The sequence below is a fragment of the Myotis daubentonii genome, chromosome 21 (assembly GCF_963259705.1).
Source record: "Myotis daubentonii chromosome 21, mMyoDau2.1, whole genome shotgun sequence".
NCBI lineage: Eukaryota > Metazoa > Chordata > Mammalia > Chiroptera > Vespertilionidae > Myotis > Myotis daubentonii.
The window spans coordinates 18,225,333-18,241,257 of NC_081860.1; the positions used below are offsets into that span (position 1 = coordinate 18,225,333).

The window sequence follows — 15,925 nt, forward strand, 5'->3', positions numbered from 1 at the left end:
GTCCCCCCGCGCGTCCTCCTCACCTGGTGACTGGGAGATCTCTGTGCCTCCGTGTCCTCCCCAGGAAACACACACACAGCCCTGCCGGATGGTGGCCGCGAGGGTCCCGGTCTCCTCGGCTGCAGGCTGAGCCCTGGGTTTGCCTGAGGTGCTCGCGGGTGGGCCCTGCTGTCGTCACCACTCGTTACAGCCTGTGCCCGGCTGCTGAGGGCGGGGTCCTCGTCGTGTTTTCCAGACGTGGGTGAGCTGAAGGAGTGTCTCTCGGTGCTGGTGAAGGAGCAGCAGGCCCTGGCCGTGCAGGCGGCCACCAGCACCCTGTCCGCCCTGAGGCTCCGGCAGCGGCTGGTCATCCTGGAGCGCTACTTCATCGCCCTGAACAGAGCCGTGGCCCAGGAGAGCGCCAAGGTCAAGTGGAAGAGCAGCGGCGGTTCTCTGCCTTCTGTGGACAAGAAAAGGTAACCCCGAGTGAGGACCCATCCGGGCCGCGTGGAGGCGGCCGCCGTGGCAGGGGAGCTGGGGCTGTGGGGACAGGCCTCCTGCACGTGCGAAGCTCCCTCTTCCTCCCCCGTCTGGGGGCTTTCACTGGTGTGGACCATGGCTTCGCCAATTTGCTCATACAGCAACAGGCTCAGCCTGTACCATTATTTCAGCCTTTGTTTTCTTCTAAACCTTTTTAAAAACTTTTATTGATTTTTAGAGAGAGGGTGGGGGGGAGAGAGAGACATCAGTTGGCTCCTCCTGCAGGTGCAGGTGCAGGTGCAGGTGCAGGTGCCCTGCCCGGGAGTGGAACCTCTCACCGTAATGTGTGTGTCTGGGACGATGTCCCAACCCACTGAACACACCAGCCAGGGCTCAAACCGTTTTAAATTTCTTTTTTCTGTTCCTGAAAGAGAATACTTGTCCTTTACAAGGGGCATTTGGTAAAAGTTTTAAAAAACACGAAATTGGAAGTCCCTGGTGAGCCTGCCATCTAAAGAAACCCATTGGCCCCGTTGGGGATGCTCCCTTGGTTCAGTGCGCTCCTCTGACTGCCCAGCTGTCCCCCATTGTCCCCGCAGCTCCCGGCCCACAGGCAAAGGGGTGGAAGGCCTGGCAAGAGTTGGGTCCCGAGCTGCCCTGTCCTTCGCCTTTGCGTTCCTGCGCAGGGCCTGGCGGTCAGGTAGGTGCCCCGGGGTTGCCGCCTGCGCTCACGCTCAGCTGCTCTCCTCACTGTCCCCCCACGTGGCTGGGGCCCATGCCAGGGGCTGTTGGTGCCTCCTAGGCTTTGTTCATGATGGAGAAAAGGTCTGTGCTTCTTAAAAATGTGCAAAACCCCTGCAAGGCCTCAGACCTGACATACTTTCTAGGAGAACAAGAAGTTAGACTTGCTCCTGGGAGAGCCGTAAAGTGCAGAATTGCCTTGGGGACGGCTTTAACTTTGGTCTCTGGAGTCCCTGCAGTGGCTCATGGCGAGGAGAGCGGGGGGTTGACAGTGTGGCCGGGGGCCCCTGTGTGAGGGCTCGGGCCGCCCAGGACGGGGTGGCCTCCCTGACGCGCGCATGTGCCCAGGGGAGGACGCAGACCTGTGCAGCGAGCTGCTGCAGGAGTCCCTGGACGCCCTGCGAGCCCTGCCCGAGGCCTCGCTCTTCGACGAGAGCACCGTGTCCGCCGTGTGGCTGGAGGTGGTGGAGAGAGCGACCCGCTTCCTCCGGTCCGTCGTGACGGGGTGAGTCCGCACGTCTTCCTGCGCGCTGCGGCGAGCTCGGTCCCCTCCCCTGCGTAGCTTCACTTTTTAATGTGTCAGCGACGCGGTTAGACAGTCGTGTACCTACAGAGTGACCCTGACGTTCCGGCCCTGGCACACGCCTGGTCGCTGCGGTGCTGCGCTCTGTCCCGTGCTGGGCGTGCCCTCCACCCTCTCAGGCCCCTGCTTCCAGATCTTGGTCTTTTCAGACGTCTGACTTGGCACACCTGATGGACCCAGGAGTGGGCTGGGACATGAAGACGCTTTTGGAATTCATTTTCACACATGTTAGGATTCGGGGCTCAGCCTTTCATCAAGTCTTTGAGCCCCTATTGTGCCTCCCCCTGAGAACGTGCCCGCCATCCGTGAGTGACGGGCCTTGTCTTAAGAGGCAGCGTAGGACTGAGCAACTGCTCAAGACGACATCTTCCACCTGCACCCGGCCTCCCGCTGGACCTGAGCTCTGGTCGTGGGGGCCATGTGTTTTGTTAACGGTTTTAAATTGAAGACACACACACACTTGGTACTGCGTCCGCAGCACAGACACACACACACACACACAGTACTGAGTCTGCAGCACAGACACACACACACTCAGTACTGAGTCTGCAGCACAGACACACACACACTCAGTACTGAGTCTGCAGCACAGACACACACACACACACAGTACTGAGTCTGCAGCACAGACACACACACACTCAGTACTGAGTCTGCAGCACAGACACACACACACTCAGTACTGAGTCTGCAGCACAGACACACACACACACTCAGTACTGAGTCTGCAGCACAGACACACACACACACTCAGTACTGAGTCTGCAGCACAGACACACACACACTCAGTACTGAGTCTGCAGCACAGACACACACACACACACAGTACTGAGTCTGCAGCACAGACACACACACACACACACTCAGTACTGAGTCTGCAGCACAGACACACACACACTCAGTACTGAGTCTGCAGCACAGACACACACACACACACAGTACTGAGTCTGCAGCACAGACACACACACACACTCAATACTGAGCCTGCAGCACAGACACACACACACTCAGTACGGAGTCTGCAGCACAGACACACACACACACTCAATACTGAGCCTGCAGCACAGACACACACACACTCAGTACGGAGCCCGCAGCACAGACACACACACACACACACAGTACTGAGTCTGCAGCACAGACACACACTCAGTACTGAGCCTGCAGCACAGACACACACACACTCAGTACGGAGCCCGCAGCACAGACACACACACACTCAGTACGGAGTCTGCAGCACAGACACACACACACTCAGTACGGAGCCCGCAGCACAGACACACACACACACACTCAGTACTGAGCCCGCAGCACAGACACACACACACTCAGTACGGAGCCCGCAGCACAGACACTGCGAGGTCACTGCCGTGTCCTTTCCCGCAGCAGGGCCGCCTGTGGTCCCGGCGCTGAAGGACCATGGGCTTGGCTCCCCGCGCGCCATGGGCTGGGGCCTGTGGGTGTGGGGTAATTTCAGAAGTTGAGCTGCAATGGTGGTGCTGGAAGACCGCCCTTCCCATCTTGGTTAAGAAGACATGTCACTTACCATTAGGAAACCAGGAAAAGTTAACGTTACTTCTTAGATCGCGGATAAAAATCAGCGCAGGCCTGTTGCCCGTAGACTCGCGGTGGTTCTAGAAATTGACCCTTCAGTTGGGAGAGGACTGTTGCTACTCGAGCCCCTTCCCCGTCCCTGACTCCCGAAGGCGCTCTAACATTTCCTACTCGTGATGTGAGGGGAGCACAGGTGAGGTTACGCTGCGGGACTTGGACCGTGTCTTCTCATCACCAACAGCACCCGACGCAGCGCTTTCGTGGGAGACGTGTCTCGACAGGTTCGCTGTGCACTTAGGTCTCTGATGGAATCTCAGCAGCAGGTCTTGGCCACGGGGTTCTGAGAGCCGTGGGAGAGCCGTGAACATCCTGCGTGTAGCATGTCCTGAAGCTCTGCCTCGCTTTGTTCCTGACCCTCTGCTCTGATTTCAGGGATGTTCACGGGACGCCTGGCACCAAGGGGCCGGGCAGCATCCCCCTGCAGGACCAGCACCTGGCCCTGGCCCTCCTGCTGGAGCTGGCTGTGCAGAGAGGCACGCTGAGGTGAGGCGCCGCGCCCCGCGTTCCGGAAACGCCTCGGCGGAACCTCTGGTGTGCGTTCGGCGTTTCACCGACTCCTCTGTGGTTATAGCCGAGAGCCCTTTCTTTTCACACTGGGTGCACTCAGCTTTGTGTACTTCCTGTTTTGTGTTCAACTTTCTAGTAGTCTCAGAATTGTTCCTTCTTTTTCTTTTTCTTGTCAGAGATAGAGGAAGGGAGCCCAGCAATGTGACTCAGTGGTTGAGCATTGTCCCAGGAGCCAATAGGTCGCCAGTTCGATTCTCTGACACATGGCCCATCTATAGGCTGCCTCCCTCCTGCCCGCCCCCCACTGGGGATCGAGCCTGCAACCTAGGCATGTGCCCTGATCAGGAATCGAACCCTGACCTGGTTCATAGGTCGGTGCTCAACCACTGAGCCACGCTGGCCCAGCATGCTTTTGTTTTTGACAGGCTATTGCCAAAAAAGTTAATCTGCTTTTCTAGAGAATAAAGGTATTTTCTCTTTCAGCCAAATGCTGTCGGCCATCCTGTTGTTGCTTCAGTTGTGGGACAGCGGGACTCAGGAGACGGACAACGAGCGGTCTGCGCAGGGCACCAGCGCCCCCCTCCTGCCCTTGCTGCAGCGGTTCCAGAACATGCTCTGCGGCAAGGACGCCCCTCACGCGGAGGGCGACACCCTGGTGAGTGTCCTCACAAGGCTCCTCCCTTCTCAGCCGTCCTCAGAGCTAGGCTTCTGCAGACAAGGCCAGAGCACGTGTCCGTGGGGTGGTCGCCGGTCCTGGGGACACGGAGGCTGGTGACCGAGCGTGCCCTGGGTCTGACCCCTGCCCCCGGCTGCTCTTGGAGGTCCTCTCTGAGAGCCGTAGCAGTTCCAGGGGAGAGCTGCCTGATTCTGGTGTCACGAGGGAGGCTGCTCCGCCCGCACAGACGGAGAGTGAGTGAGGCGCCAGCAGCACTAGCTCTCCTCCAGCAGGTGCTGCAGTTGGGTGACAAGAAGTGGGTTTTGTTCCAGTTCTCAAAGCCGGTCGTGGGGCAGCGCCGTGTTCCTGCGAAGCTGCTCTGGGTCCCGAGGCCCCTGGGGTGCGGAGCGCGCGGTGCCAGGCGTGTCACGGCTGCGTGTGCAGGGAGGGTGCAGGGTCGTGTCAGCGCGCCAGCGACGGTTCTCACCTGATGGCGGAGGGCAGGCTCGCCGATGGCGAATCACGGCCTGAGGTCGCCTGTGCTTCCCTTCCAGCTGCTGTCGGGCCCTCTGAGCCCCAACGAGAGCTTCCTCCGGTACCTTGTCCTCCCGCAAGACAGTGAGCTCGCCATCGACCTGCGACAGACGGCCGTGGTGGTCATGGCCCACCTGGACCGCCTGGCTGCGCCCTGCATGCCGCCGCTGTGCAGCTCCCCCACGTCCCACAAGGTGTGTGCGGCGATGGCGCTCTTGATGGCCCGTGTTAGTGCACCCCGACTCCCATGTGCCGGTGTGGTATTGGGGGAGCTGGCTCAGAGCCTCTGGCTCAACGCTACTCTTCCCGCCTCTTTTTTTTGTTTGTTTAATGTATTTTTATTGATTTCAGAGGGGAAGGGAGAGGGAGAGAGAGAGAGAAACATCAACGATGAGAGAGAATCACTGATCGGCTGCCTCTTGCACACCCGACGCTGAGGGGTGAGCCCGCAACCCGGGCGTGGGCCCTGACTGGGAAAACCTGTGACCTCCTGGTTCCTAGGTGCACCGACCATGGGGCACCCTGGCCGGGCCGCCTGCACTGCTCTTTCATGGGCTCTGAAAAGTGAATGCTGCGGAAACCGCACTCGGGCACGTGGTCTTGTCGGTGGACGGCGATGTGGGTGCGTGAGGGGCTCCGTGCTCTGAGTCGCCCGCTCCGCACGTGCTCGGCCTTTCCCTGGCAGGGCCAGGCTGCGCCAGCCTGCAGCGCCCTTTCTTTTGCCGAGAGAGGCTCTGCTGCTGCCCTCGAGAGAACGTGAGAGAATGTGTGCTTCCTTTGCCGCCCGCAGGGGTCTGTGCAGGAAGTCATAGGCTGGGGGCTGATCGGATGGAAGTGCTACGCCAACGTCATCGGTCCCATTCAGAGCAAAGGCCTGGCCAACCTGGGCGTCACGCAGATCGCCTGTGCGGAGAAGCGCTTCCTGATCCTGTCGCGCAACGGCCGCGTGTACACGCAGGCCTACAACAGCGACACGCTGGTGGGTGCCTCCTGCCGGTGCCCAGGGGTTGGAAGCATCTGTTCGCTGCCTGTTACTCGCTGCGTTTAAAACCTTCGTCACAGCCTTTTGTCATGATCCTGAGGCAGACTCCCTAAGTTGCCCCGATCAAGGCTTCCTCACGGTGACACTCCCGACTGAGGCTCCCACTCATAACCTGCCTCGCGGGGCAGGCTCATGGGACTGGGCCAGGCAGGAACCAGGAGGGCCTCGGGCCGGGGGGCGGTGGCAGGTCGGGGCGAGCGAGTTCCTGTCCAAGGGGGTGCTCTCCGCCTCGACGGAGTGACCGCTGCTCAGGCAGCCTGGTCCCGCCCGGAGCGATGGGAGGCCGGGTCCTTCCGAGTAGTTGGGGTTGGTAGGGTGGGCAGCGGACCGAAGGGAGCGTGCTGCTCCTTGTCTGGCTCACTCACTGGTCACGTCTTCCTGTGTTTGTCCGTTAGGCCCCGCAGCTGGTCCAGGGTCTTGCCTCCAGAAACATCGTGAAGATCGCTGCCCATTCCGACGGCCACCACTACCTGGCCTTGGCCGCCACTGGCGAGGTGTACTCCTGGGGCTGCGGGGACGGCGGCCGGCTGGGCCACGGGGACACGGTGTACGTGCAGCCGCCCTCTAACCACGCTCTCCGGGTTTCCCAGCGGCTCCAACACGCAGGGCTGGGCGGGAGACGCTGCCAAGGGTGCCCAGCATGGGGTGGCATCTCCCCCCGCTGCAGCACTTGCGGCTCCTGTCCCCGCTTTCACCACGCTCTGCACCCCGTGGAGTGTTCTAGAGCAGAGCCCCGTCCTGTGTCTTCAGCGTGACGAGGTCCCCTCCTCACTGAACTGCAGTGTGTCCCAGGGTCAGAAGCCAGTCATGGAACACCCGCTGGGTGGGGCTGTGGGTGACGGGTTCAGGCCAGTCTGGAACAGCTCCGTGAGTCCTCACTGCGTCTGACAGCACCGCTTCGCTCCTCCCGCCGGAGGCCGGGCTTGGCATTGGGCGCTCACTTAGCAAGCGCCAGGGAGGGGTTGGAGGTCTCCGTTCCCTCCTCGTGGCAGGAGGCAGCAGCTTCTCTCCCCACAGGCCCCTGGAGGAGCCCAAGGTGATCTCCGCCTTCTCGGGCAAGCAGGCCGGCAAGCACGTGGTGCACATCGCCTGCGGGAGCACCTACAGCGCAGCCATCACCGCCGAGGGCGAGCTGTACACCTGGGGCCGCGGCAACTACGGCCGCCTGGGCCACGGTGCGTGGGCGCCGCGCCCGCCGAGCCTGCGGGGGGCCTCTGGTGCGGGACTGGCCGTCATGGAGCCGGTGTGTTTGCAGGCTCCAGTGAGGACGAGGCCATCCCGATGCTGGTCGCCGGGCTGAAGGGCCTGAAGGTCATCGACGTGGCGTGCGGGAGCGGGGACGCCCAGACCCTGGCCGTGACCGACAACGGTGCGTGGAGCCCGCGGCCGGCCGCTCTCAGGACGGGGAGGGCGGGAGCTTCGCCATCTCGGTGGAAGCACGACCTTGAGCTCACTCTGTCAGGGCCGGGACTTCGTTTCTCATGTAGTGAGACGAGAAGAAGCTGCTTCTGTGTTAGCTGAAGTGTAAACTAGATTTCATTTGGTCCCGCCCGCCCCCCCCCCCCCCGCCCCCCGCCCCGTGCAGCATGAGCTGTATTCATCCGTGGTCTGGGTCTGGTCCTGGGGGCTGTGGGGATTGCTCTCTGCGTTTAAAGTCCCAGCAGACCTGCGGCTTGGTCCTGAGAGGCGTGTGTCTCTAGGTCAGGTGTGGTCCTGGGGAGACGGGGACTACGGGAAGCTGGGCCGCGGGGGCAGCGACGGCTGCAAAACGCCCAAGCTGATCGAGAAGCTGCAGGACCTGGACGTCGTCAAAGTTCGGTGCGGGAGCCAGTTCTCCGTGGCTCTGACGAAAGACGGCCAGGTGTACTCCTGGGGCAAAGGGGACAACCAGCGGCTCGGACACGGGACCGAGGAGCATGTGCGTTACCCCAAGCTCCTGGAGGCCTTGCAAGGTGAGCGGGCGGGGCCTCTCAGGCTCGGGGCGGTCTCCTGGGTGACACTCAGGTTTCTAGGTTACTCTTCTCTTCACTGAAACGCCATGAAGGACCCTCATCAGGAGCCGGTAGCCACCTGTGACAGGCATAGGGAACACATGGGAAATGGCCTCGGTCTGTTGTCGCCACATTGAATTGGGAGCTCGTTCAGTTTACCAATATCAGAGGGTGCTTTCTGACGCTGGCGCCATGCGTCCCTCATCAGCTGGCACAGTGGGTTCGCTTGGCTACAGTGTAGGGGGACGGGTCGTTGGAACAGAACCGAGAGCTCGGAGAGACCCACGTAGAGGTGCCAGGAGCTTCCCCGAGGAGCAGGGCACTGCCTGGAGCGGAGGCCGTCTCTGCACACGGGTGGGAGCAGCGGGCGTCCATGCAGAAAGGAGGACTGGTCACGGGGGCCGCATGGGGGGAGTGTGCTGTGACCCTAAAACTGCTCTTAGAGACTCCTTGGCACGACCGTGCCTTGGGACGGGAGAGTATGACCAAGTGGTTAATAAAAATACATTTGCCCTCACCGGTTTGGCCTGTGCATAGAGCGTCGTAGGGCGCCTGCAGGAGGCAGCCAGTCAATGATTCCCTCTCATCATGGATGTTTCTATCTCTCCCTCTCCCTTCCTCTCTGAAGTCAATAAAAATATATTTAAAAGAATACACTTGTCTCTTTCCGAAGCTGAAAATCTGAATAAGGAGGAAAAAGCAACAGCTTCTCTTTATGCCCTGGCATTATTTTATTCGCAGGCTGCAGATCTCAGTAAACTGTAACTCATAAAACATGATGAGCTTTAATAAATAGCCAAAGCAGGTGAATTGGGCGTAACGTTAGAGCAGCGCGCCGTCTGTTAGGAGGTGCCCCGGCTGCCTTCCTGCTCGAGTGCCCGGGGTAGGTGTCTGTATTGCCACGCAGTCGTAGGCGTGAAGCTCGCCACGTTCTCTTCCCTCCAGGGAAGAGGGTGATCGATGTGGCCGCAGGCTCCACCCACTGCCTGGCTCTGACGGAGGACAGCGAGGTGCACAGCTGGGGGAACAACGACCAGTGTCAGCACTTCGACACCTTGCACCAGACCAAGCCGGAGCCCTCGCTGCTGCCCGGGCTGGACACCAAGCACATCGTGGGCATCGCCTGTGGGCCGGCCCAGGTACTGCGTGTGGCTGCCCTGGGGCCTGTGGATGTGGGTTCTGGCCGCCCACCGCGGTGTGTGCCGTCCCGTGTCCTGTGCCGTGTCTCGCTCTCCAGTGTGTGTGCCACGCGTTTATTTCCCGTGCCCCTGGCACTGGCCAGGACTCGTGGGGTGTGGAGTAGGAGGGGAGGGTGTGTCCTGCAGGGGCCGTTCCGTCCTCCGTCATTTCCTGTGGTGGGAGCAGACCAGTCGCTGGATGTGTAGATCCAGCTTCGGTTCTCGTGTCTCCTCCGCAGAGTTTCGCTTGGTCCTCGTGCTCCGAGTGGTCCGTGGGCCTGCGCGTCCCTTTCGTGGTGGACGTCTGCTCAGGGACCTTTGAGCAGCTGGACCTGCTCCTGCGGCAAGTGAGCGAGGGCATGGACGGTACCGCCGACTGGCCGCCGCCCCAGGAGAAGGAGTGCGTGGCCGTGGCCACGCTGAACCTGCTGCGGCTGCAGGTGGGAGCGCGCCCCGTGGGAGGGGTGTCTCGGTGTTTGTTGGGACGTTTATGAGAGGAGGGGGCGGGTTTTTAGCCGGTCGAACTGCTAAGAAAATGTTTGAATGTTTTGGTGATCTTATATTTTTTGGTAATTCTATGGTTTCGTGCCAAGGAAATAAATTGTCTTCACAAAGTAGAGAGAAACGTTGATGTGCAAGAGAAACGTTGCTTGGTTGCCTTCCCGTAGACTCCCCAACTGGGGATCGAACCGTAACCAAGGTAGGAATCGAACCTGCAGCCTTTCAGTGTAGGGTGATGCTCCAACCAGCTGAGCCACAATGGCCCAGGCTAAAGGGTGTCTTAAAAATACATTTTTATTGACTCTAGAGAGGAAGGGAGAAGGGGAGAGAGAGAGAGAGAGAGAGAGAAACATCAATGATGAGAGAGAATCATAGATTGGCTGCCGCCTGCACGCCCCCTACTGGGGATCGAGCCCACAACCTGGGCACGTGCTCTGACCGGGAATCCAACCGGCCACCTCTTTGGTACACGGGATGACGCCCGCCAGCTGAGCCACACAGGCCAAGGCAGGGTCTCTACCCAGAGCCTGGGCTGGGCAGTGTGTTGCCCTCAGGCCCTGGCTGGCTGGCAGGAAGCGCATGGTCGGTCCATCATGGTCAGTTTGGGTCTCAAGCCCGAGGCTTTGTTCTGCTGGCAGAGCCTAGCCTCCTGGCTCCGCTGTGTGTCTGTGGAAGTTCCGGTTTGGACCTAGTATTCTCTCAGCTTGGCTGGGTCTTTTTTAAGTTTTTAGATTAAATTATATTCGCCGTTTTTCTGTGTTGGGTGCAGATGGTTGGGTGGGTTTTCCACATGGTTTAACCTCTGTTCTTCTTGAGTACATAAGTATTTCCAGGTAAGTATTTATAGTTGGGTGTTAAACATTCCTCATAAAATACCTTACCGTGGGTTTTCAACCACTCTGGGTAAAATGTTTACAGTCTAGTTTTAAAAATACACGCCCTTGAAGTTTTTCCTTTAATCCTTGAATAAAACTCGAGTGGAGGCATTCTGTCTTTTCAGTGAGATTGGAAACCCCGTGCTTCCAGGCACTAAGCGGCCGTTGTTTTTGTCCTTTCAGTTGCATGCGGCCATTAGTCACCAGGTTGACCCAGAGTTGCTTGGTTTAGGTCTGGGCAGCGTCCTCCTCAACAGCCTGAAGCAGACCGTGGTGGCCCTGGCCAGCAGTGCGGGCGTGCTGGGCACTGTGCAGGCGGCCGCCCAGGCCGTGCTGCAGAGCGGGTGGTCCGTGCTGCTGCCCACCGCCGAGGAGCGGGCCCGGGCGCTCTCGGCTCTCCTGCCCTGTGCAGGTGCGGGGGCAGGGGCAGGTGCGGGGACGGGGGCAGGTGCGGGGCAGGGGCAGGGTCGGGGGAGGAGTGAGGGGGCCGGGAGGGGATTGCCTCCACTCACATCAGCAAAAACGTTCCCTTTTCCAGTTTCCGGCAATGAGGTCAATGTCAGTCCAGGCCGCCGGTTCATGATCGACCTGTTGGTGGGCAGCTTGATGGCTGACGGAGGCCTGGAGTCGGCCTTGACTGCAGCCATCACTGCGGAGATCCAGGTACGGCCGGGCGTGTGCCCGGCAGGGAGACGGCTGGACACCCTGTCCTGCTGGGGAGGAAGCAGCAAACCTCTTGCAGGAATCACTGAGAACCCGAAGCAGGACTTTGGGTCACATCCAGATGTGTTCTGTGGCTCGGTCGTTGCTCTGTGTAAGCGGTTTTGTTGGGTCAAGTCCGATACGATGCACTCCCTTTACGTGTCTCAGCAAGTGGTGGTGACAGACTCGACCGTGTCATGGATGGCTCCCCTGCCCCGGGCGTTGGGCTCCCCTCCTGGTGCAGGTGCCAGTGCTACGTCCCCGGTGCAGTCACTGAGCAGGTCCTGTCTGTGTCGCTGCATTTTGCCGGGATCACGGTCTTCAGGCTTGTCTGCGGGTGTGTCGTGACGGGGCTTTCCCTGTGAGCACTGGTTGTGTGACGGTGGCCCCACTTCTCTGTTGCTTCTCCTGTTTGTCGACAGTTGGTCTTTGTACAGCTGCTCTGACAGGCTGCGCACACGTCCTCTAGTGAACGCTCTCCCTTCTCTGTAGTAAACGCCGAGTTAGTTCCTGGGTCCTGGGTGAGCGGTGCTGACGGTCCCCAGGGAGGCTGCGCCATTCCCTTCCGAGCGCCCGAGCTCCAGCCCTTCCCAACCCACCGACGTGTCCCAGGGGGAGTGGCTTTCACTGGTCTCTCAGGTGCTGCCTGGCCATCCGTAGTTGCTCTTATTGCTTTCATTGTTGTAATCATTTCTTATGTAAAAACTTATGTTGGTAAAATTAGATGAAGTCAGTGCATTGAAACATGTCTTTGAAAACATACTCAAACGCTCTGATCACGCTGTGGAATGAGAAGGCGTGTGGACGTGACGATGCGGAATGAGAAGGCGTGTGGACGTGACGATGCGGAATGAGAAGGCGTGTGGACGTGACGATGCGGAATGAGAAGGCGTGTGGACGTGACGATGCGGAATGAGAAGGCGTGTGGACGTGACGATGCGGAATGAGAAGGCGTGTGGACGTGACGATGCGGAATGAGAAGGCGTGTGGACGTGATGATGCGGTCGCGACCACCACGCTTGCTGTGCCGTCCTCCAGGCTGTGCCGTGTGCTTGCCGTCCGTTTCCCCTTTTGATCTCAGCCCTGTCGCATGGACCACGTTATTTTAAAATTCCATTTTATAGACGGGACCCGAGTGCCCCAGACGGGGGACTCGCAGCGGGTCCCGACGGGGGAGGGGCAGGTGGCTGACTCCAGGCACCTGACCATGTTCTTGTCTTTGTCGGCTCTGTGTGTGTCTTCTTTAAAGATACGTCGTCTGGTCCTTCTCCTGTTCTTAAGTTGGGTTCAGTTTAACTAGAATTGTTGAGATGTAAGAACTCCTGTGTTCTGGACACACGTCTCTCGCCTGATACTAGAGGCCTGGTGCACGACACTGGGGGGCGGTCCCTCAGCCCGGCCTGCGCCCTCATAGTCTGGGACTCCTGCCGGCTCAGACGTCCCCCAAGGGGTCCTCAGAGCTGCCGCAGAGGTGGGAGAGGCTCCCGCCAGCGCCCTGCGCTCACCAGCTGTGAGCCCAGCTCTGGCTCCCTGTGGGGAGCCGCGCAGTCAGAACCCGGGCTTGTGCTCCTTAGCGCTGCCTCGGAGGCAGGAGCGGCTCCCACCACCACCACTAGGCTCGCTGCCCCCTGGTGGTCAGTGAACATCATAGTGGCTGGTTGTTCCCCTGTTGGGTCGATTTGCATATTAGCTTTTTATTATATAGGATGTGACTTGAGAATATACCCTCCCATTTTGTGGGTTGTTGCTTCATGTCTGCAAAGCAGGTATTCGGGGAGGGGCAGATCTCGCTGGTGGCCTGTGAGAGCCTGTGGCAGGGCAAAGCCTCCAGGGGCTCCTCAGAGTGGGTGGGGGACCAGCTGTGGCAGCCTGGACAGTGGTTTGTGGGACAGAGTCTGTTTAGAAACCGGGTGACGGGATTTCAGCAGGTGTGTGGGGCCAGGGTCACCTGGTGTGGGTGTCACTGAGGGGCAGCCTGGCTGTGGGGCCAGCCCAGGTGCCTTCACGCCTGTTTCTGAGATAACTGGTAACCAGATTCTGTTTTATAAACTGCAGGATATTGAAGCCAAAAAAGAAGCACAGAAGGAAAAAGAGATCGATGAGCAGGAAGCAAACGCCTCAGCATCGCATAGAAGCAGGACCCCGCTGGACAAGGACCTCATCAACACGGGGATCTACGAGGCCTCGGGGAAGCAGTGTCTGCCTCTGGTGCAGCTCGTCCAGCAGCTGCTTCGGTGAGTGTGCTAGGTGTTCTTCGGCGGGTACTGGGTTTTCCTCGGAAGATGGTGAGCTGAGCACTGGGAGCCTGGACATGTGCTTGGCTGTGGAGGAGATATTCTGAAAATGACCCGGGCAGGTTCTAGGGTAAAGAGCTGACTCTCAGCACAGGTGAGAGGACCGGCCGCAGCCCCGGAGTCACATGGGAAGCAGGGGCCCTTGTGTTGGGGCGTCTTCTCGGTGCCTCCGCTCCCCGTGAGGCACCCCGGCTCCCCGGGGCAGCGAACCAGCTCGGCACAGGCTGCCGTCTGATCCTGTCTGTGGTAATTGTTTCGAGCACCTTCACCGTGTGGACGCCCACGCCTGCTTCACTTTGCGTCCTCTCTCCTCTGCAGGAACATTGCTGCCCAGACCGTAGCCAGACTGAAAGACGTGGCCCGTCGGATCTCGTCCTGCCTGGACGTGGAGCAGCACAGTGGGGACCGATCCGCCTCCTTGGATTTGTTGCTGCGTTTTCAGCGCTTACTGATCAGTAAACTGTATCCAGGAGAAAGTGTTGGTCCGCCCGTTGACGCTCCCAGTAAGTGGCTTCAGATGTAAGTGTCTGCGTGCTCAGGCGGTGCGACACGCCCGTGCTGCACACGCACGTGTGTGGGGCTCACACTGTAAGTGCAAGCATTCGGGGGACTCATGTTGCTCCACTTTTTTATTTTTTATGAATATTTCTATGTTAGACTCATCAGTATTTCTTTTCTCGTCGTCTTAACATTAAAATTTTGCAGACGTCAGGAATAGCATCCTTTAAGGTTAGGTTGGTCTGACAGACGACGTATCAGACGCACCACAGGTGGCAGTGATGGAGACCGACATGGTGTGGGAGCAGCACCTGCCCTCGTCCGTGTCTGTCACCTGGGCAGCCAGCAGGGCGCTGGGAGGGCTGCGTCACCGCTGGGGCCAGACTGGGCCAGTTAGAGCTCCAGTTTATTGGCTGCTGGGCCTGGGCCTGGTCTCCCGCGGGCTGTTGATGGCGCCCCCGCGGATTGGGATAGTCCCTGTGGGGGCTTGTGGGGGCTGACACAGGATGGTCTGTGGGTGCTCGCTCCCCACGTGACCGAGCGCGCCTGGCTCTCCTACGGCCGCCTTCTTCAGGGGGGAGGGCTTTGCTGCTCTTGCTCGTCCTCTCAGCTCATTCGTTCCAGAATTACCTAGTTACTTCCTGCAAAGAGCACGGCACTCGTAGATGATGGGGAATTTCCGATTGAAAGAGGTGGACTTAGAGTCAGAAGGAGGCACCATCTCAAAGACGGAAAGTTATGAGGACCGAAAAGCTAGTAGCCGTGGAGGAAGAAAGTTGATGATTTTATGAGGTCAAAGGGTGCCTAACTTTGTTCAGTGGGTATAATTTACCAGCGTGAAGACTTGGGCTTAGAAACACTTGTGGGTGGAATGTGAGGCTTTCAAGCTCTGAAGTCATGACCTTGGTGTCCACATACCAGAGTCCTAGCACTGGGTAGGACCGCGTCCCCATCGGCGTTCAGGTGCTCTGTTCCCTGATGATGCGAGCAGAGCTGGCCGGGCAGGAGCTCCTGCCTGAGGACGCTGCTGTCGGTGGCCATGTACACACCAGGTTCCCAAGTGAATGTGAACAAGGGAAAGTGCAGTTTTCTGAACCTCCCTTCCAGGTCCTGAGCTGATGGGCGTGGGCTCCCTGCTGAAGAAGTACACGGCCCTGCTGTGCACGCACATCGGGGACATCCTGCCCGTGGCCGCCAGCGTCGCCGCCACCAGCTGGCGGCACTTTGCCGAGGTGGCCTGCATCGTGGAAGGCGACTTCACCGGTACCTTTCTCGTTCCCGCCTGCGGGCGCGTGTTTCTTTTCAGAGACCTGAGCGCTGACGCGTACCACTTCCCAAACCTGCTCGCCTTGGCCCGGGCGTTTCCTAATGGGGCCGTCGCCTTTGCTTCTGTGGCTGCTGGCAGCTCTGTGCCCGAGCAGCTGGTTTGGGAGTCAGTGGCTATGACCCTGGTTAGTGACAGTCCTGCACCATCGCAGACACCTCAGTGCTGAGGTCTGGGGTGGCTGTCTGATTCACTTCAGCAGCAGCAGCAGCAAGACGCATCGCCCCTTCCAGGATCTGAGTACATTCCAATATTGCGTCATGTACTTTCAAGCTACTTCTGTGACATTAGGTCATTATTACTTTTTCTGCTAGTGAATTAGTTGTAAACACATTTTTTTCTGGATAAAAGATGCCAGTTAATACTTTGGTGTTGAGACAGTGGTTTTGGAACGTGTCCTTTTGACTCAGAGGGCTCTGCTCAGTGC

General features: G+C 59.1%; 1 protein-coding gene across 2 annotated transcripts in view; it reads left to right on the forward strand.

Annotated features, from left to right (window-relative positions):
- The window catches only part of HERC2 (HECT and RLD domain containing E3 ubiquitin protein ligase 2), a 73,176-nt gene that overhangs the window by 6,949 nt on the left and 50,302 nt on the right, over positions 1-15,925 (forward strand). For both annotated transcript variants that reach the window (XM_059678086.1, XM_059678087.1), the window contains exons 5-22: positions 236-455; positions 1,059-1,159; positions 1,549-1,705; positions 3,770-3,880; positions 4,388-4,559; positions 5,114-5,287; positions 5,884-6,072; positions 6,531-6,682; positions 7,153-7,310; positions 7,391-7,504; positions 7,836-8,087; positions 9,072-9,265; positions 9,544-9,744; positions 10,864-11,092; positions 11,219-11,343; positions 13,438-13,616; positions 13,995-14,179; positions 15,282-15,437. In XM_059678086.1, coding sequence (XP_059534069.1) covers positions 236-455; positions 1,059-1,159; positions 1,549-1,705; positions 3,770-3,880; positions 4,388-4,559; positions 5,114-5,287; positions 5,884-6,072; positions 6,531-6,682; positions 7,153-7,310; positions 7,391-7,504; positions 7,836-8,087; positions 9,072-9,265; positions 9,544-9,744; positions 10,864-11,092; positions 11,219-11,343; positions 13,438-13,616; positions 13,995-14,179; positions 15,282-15,437 — 3,069 coding nt within the window. The remainder of the gene's footprint in view (positions 1-235; positions 456-1,058; positions 1,160-1,548; positions 1,706-3,769; positions 3,881-4,387; positions 4,560-5,113; positions 5,288-5,883; positions 6,073-6,530; positions 6,683-7,152; positions 7,311-7,390; positions 7,505-7,835; positions 8,088-9,071; positions 9,266-9,543; positions 9,745-10,863; positions 11,093-11,218; positions 11,344-13,437; positions 13,617-13,994; positions 14,180-15,281; positions 15,438-15,925) is intronic.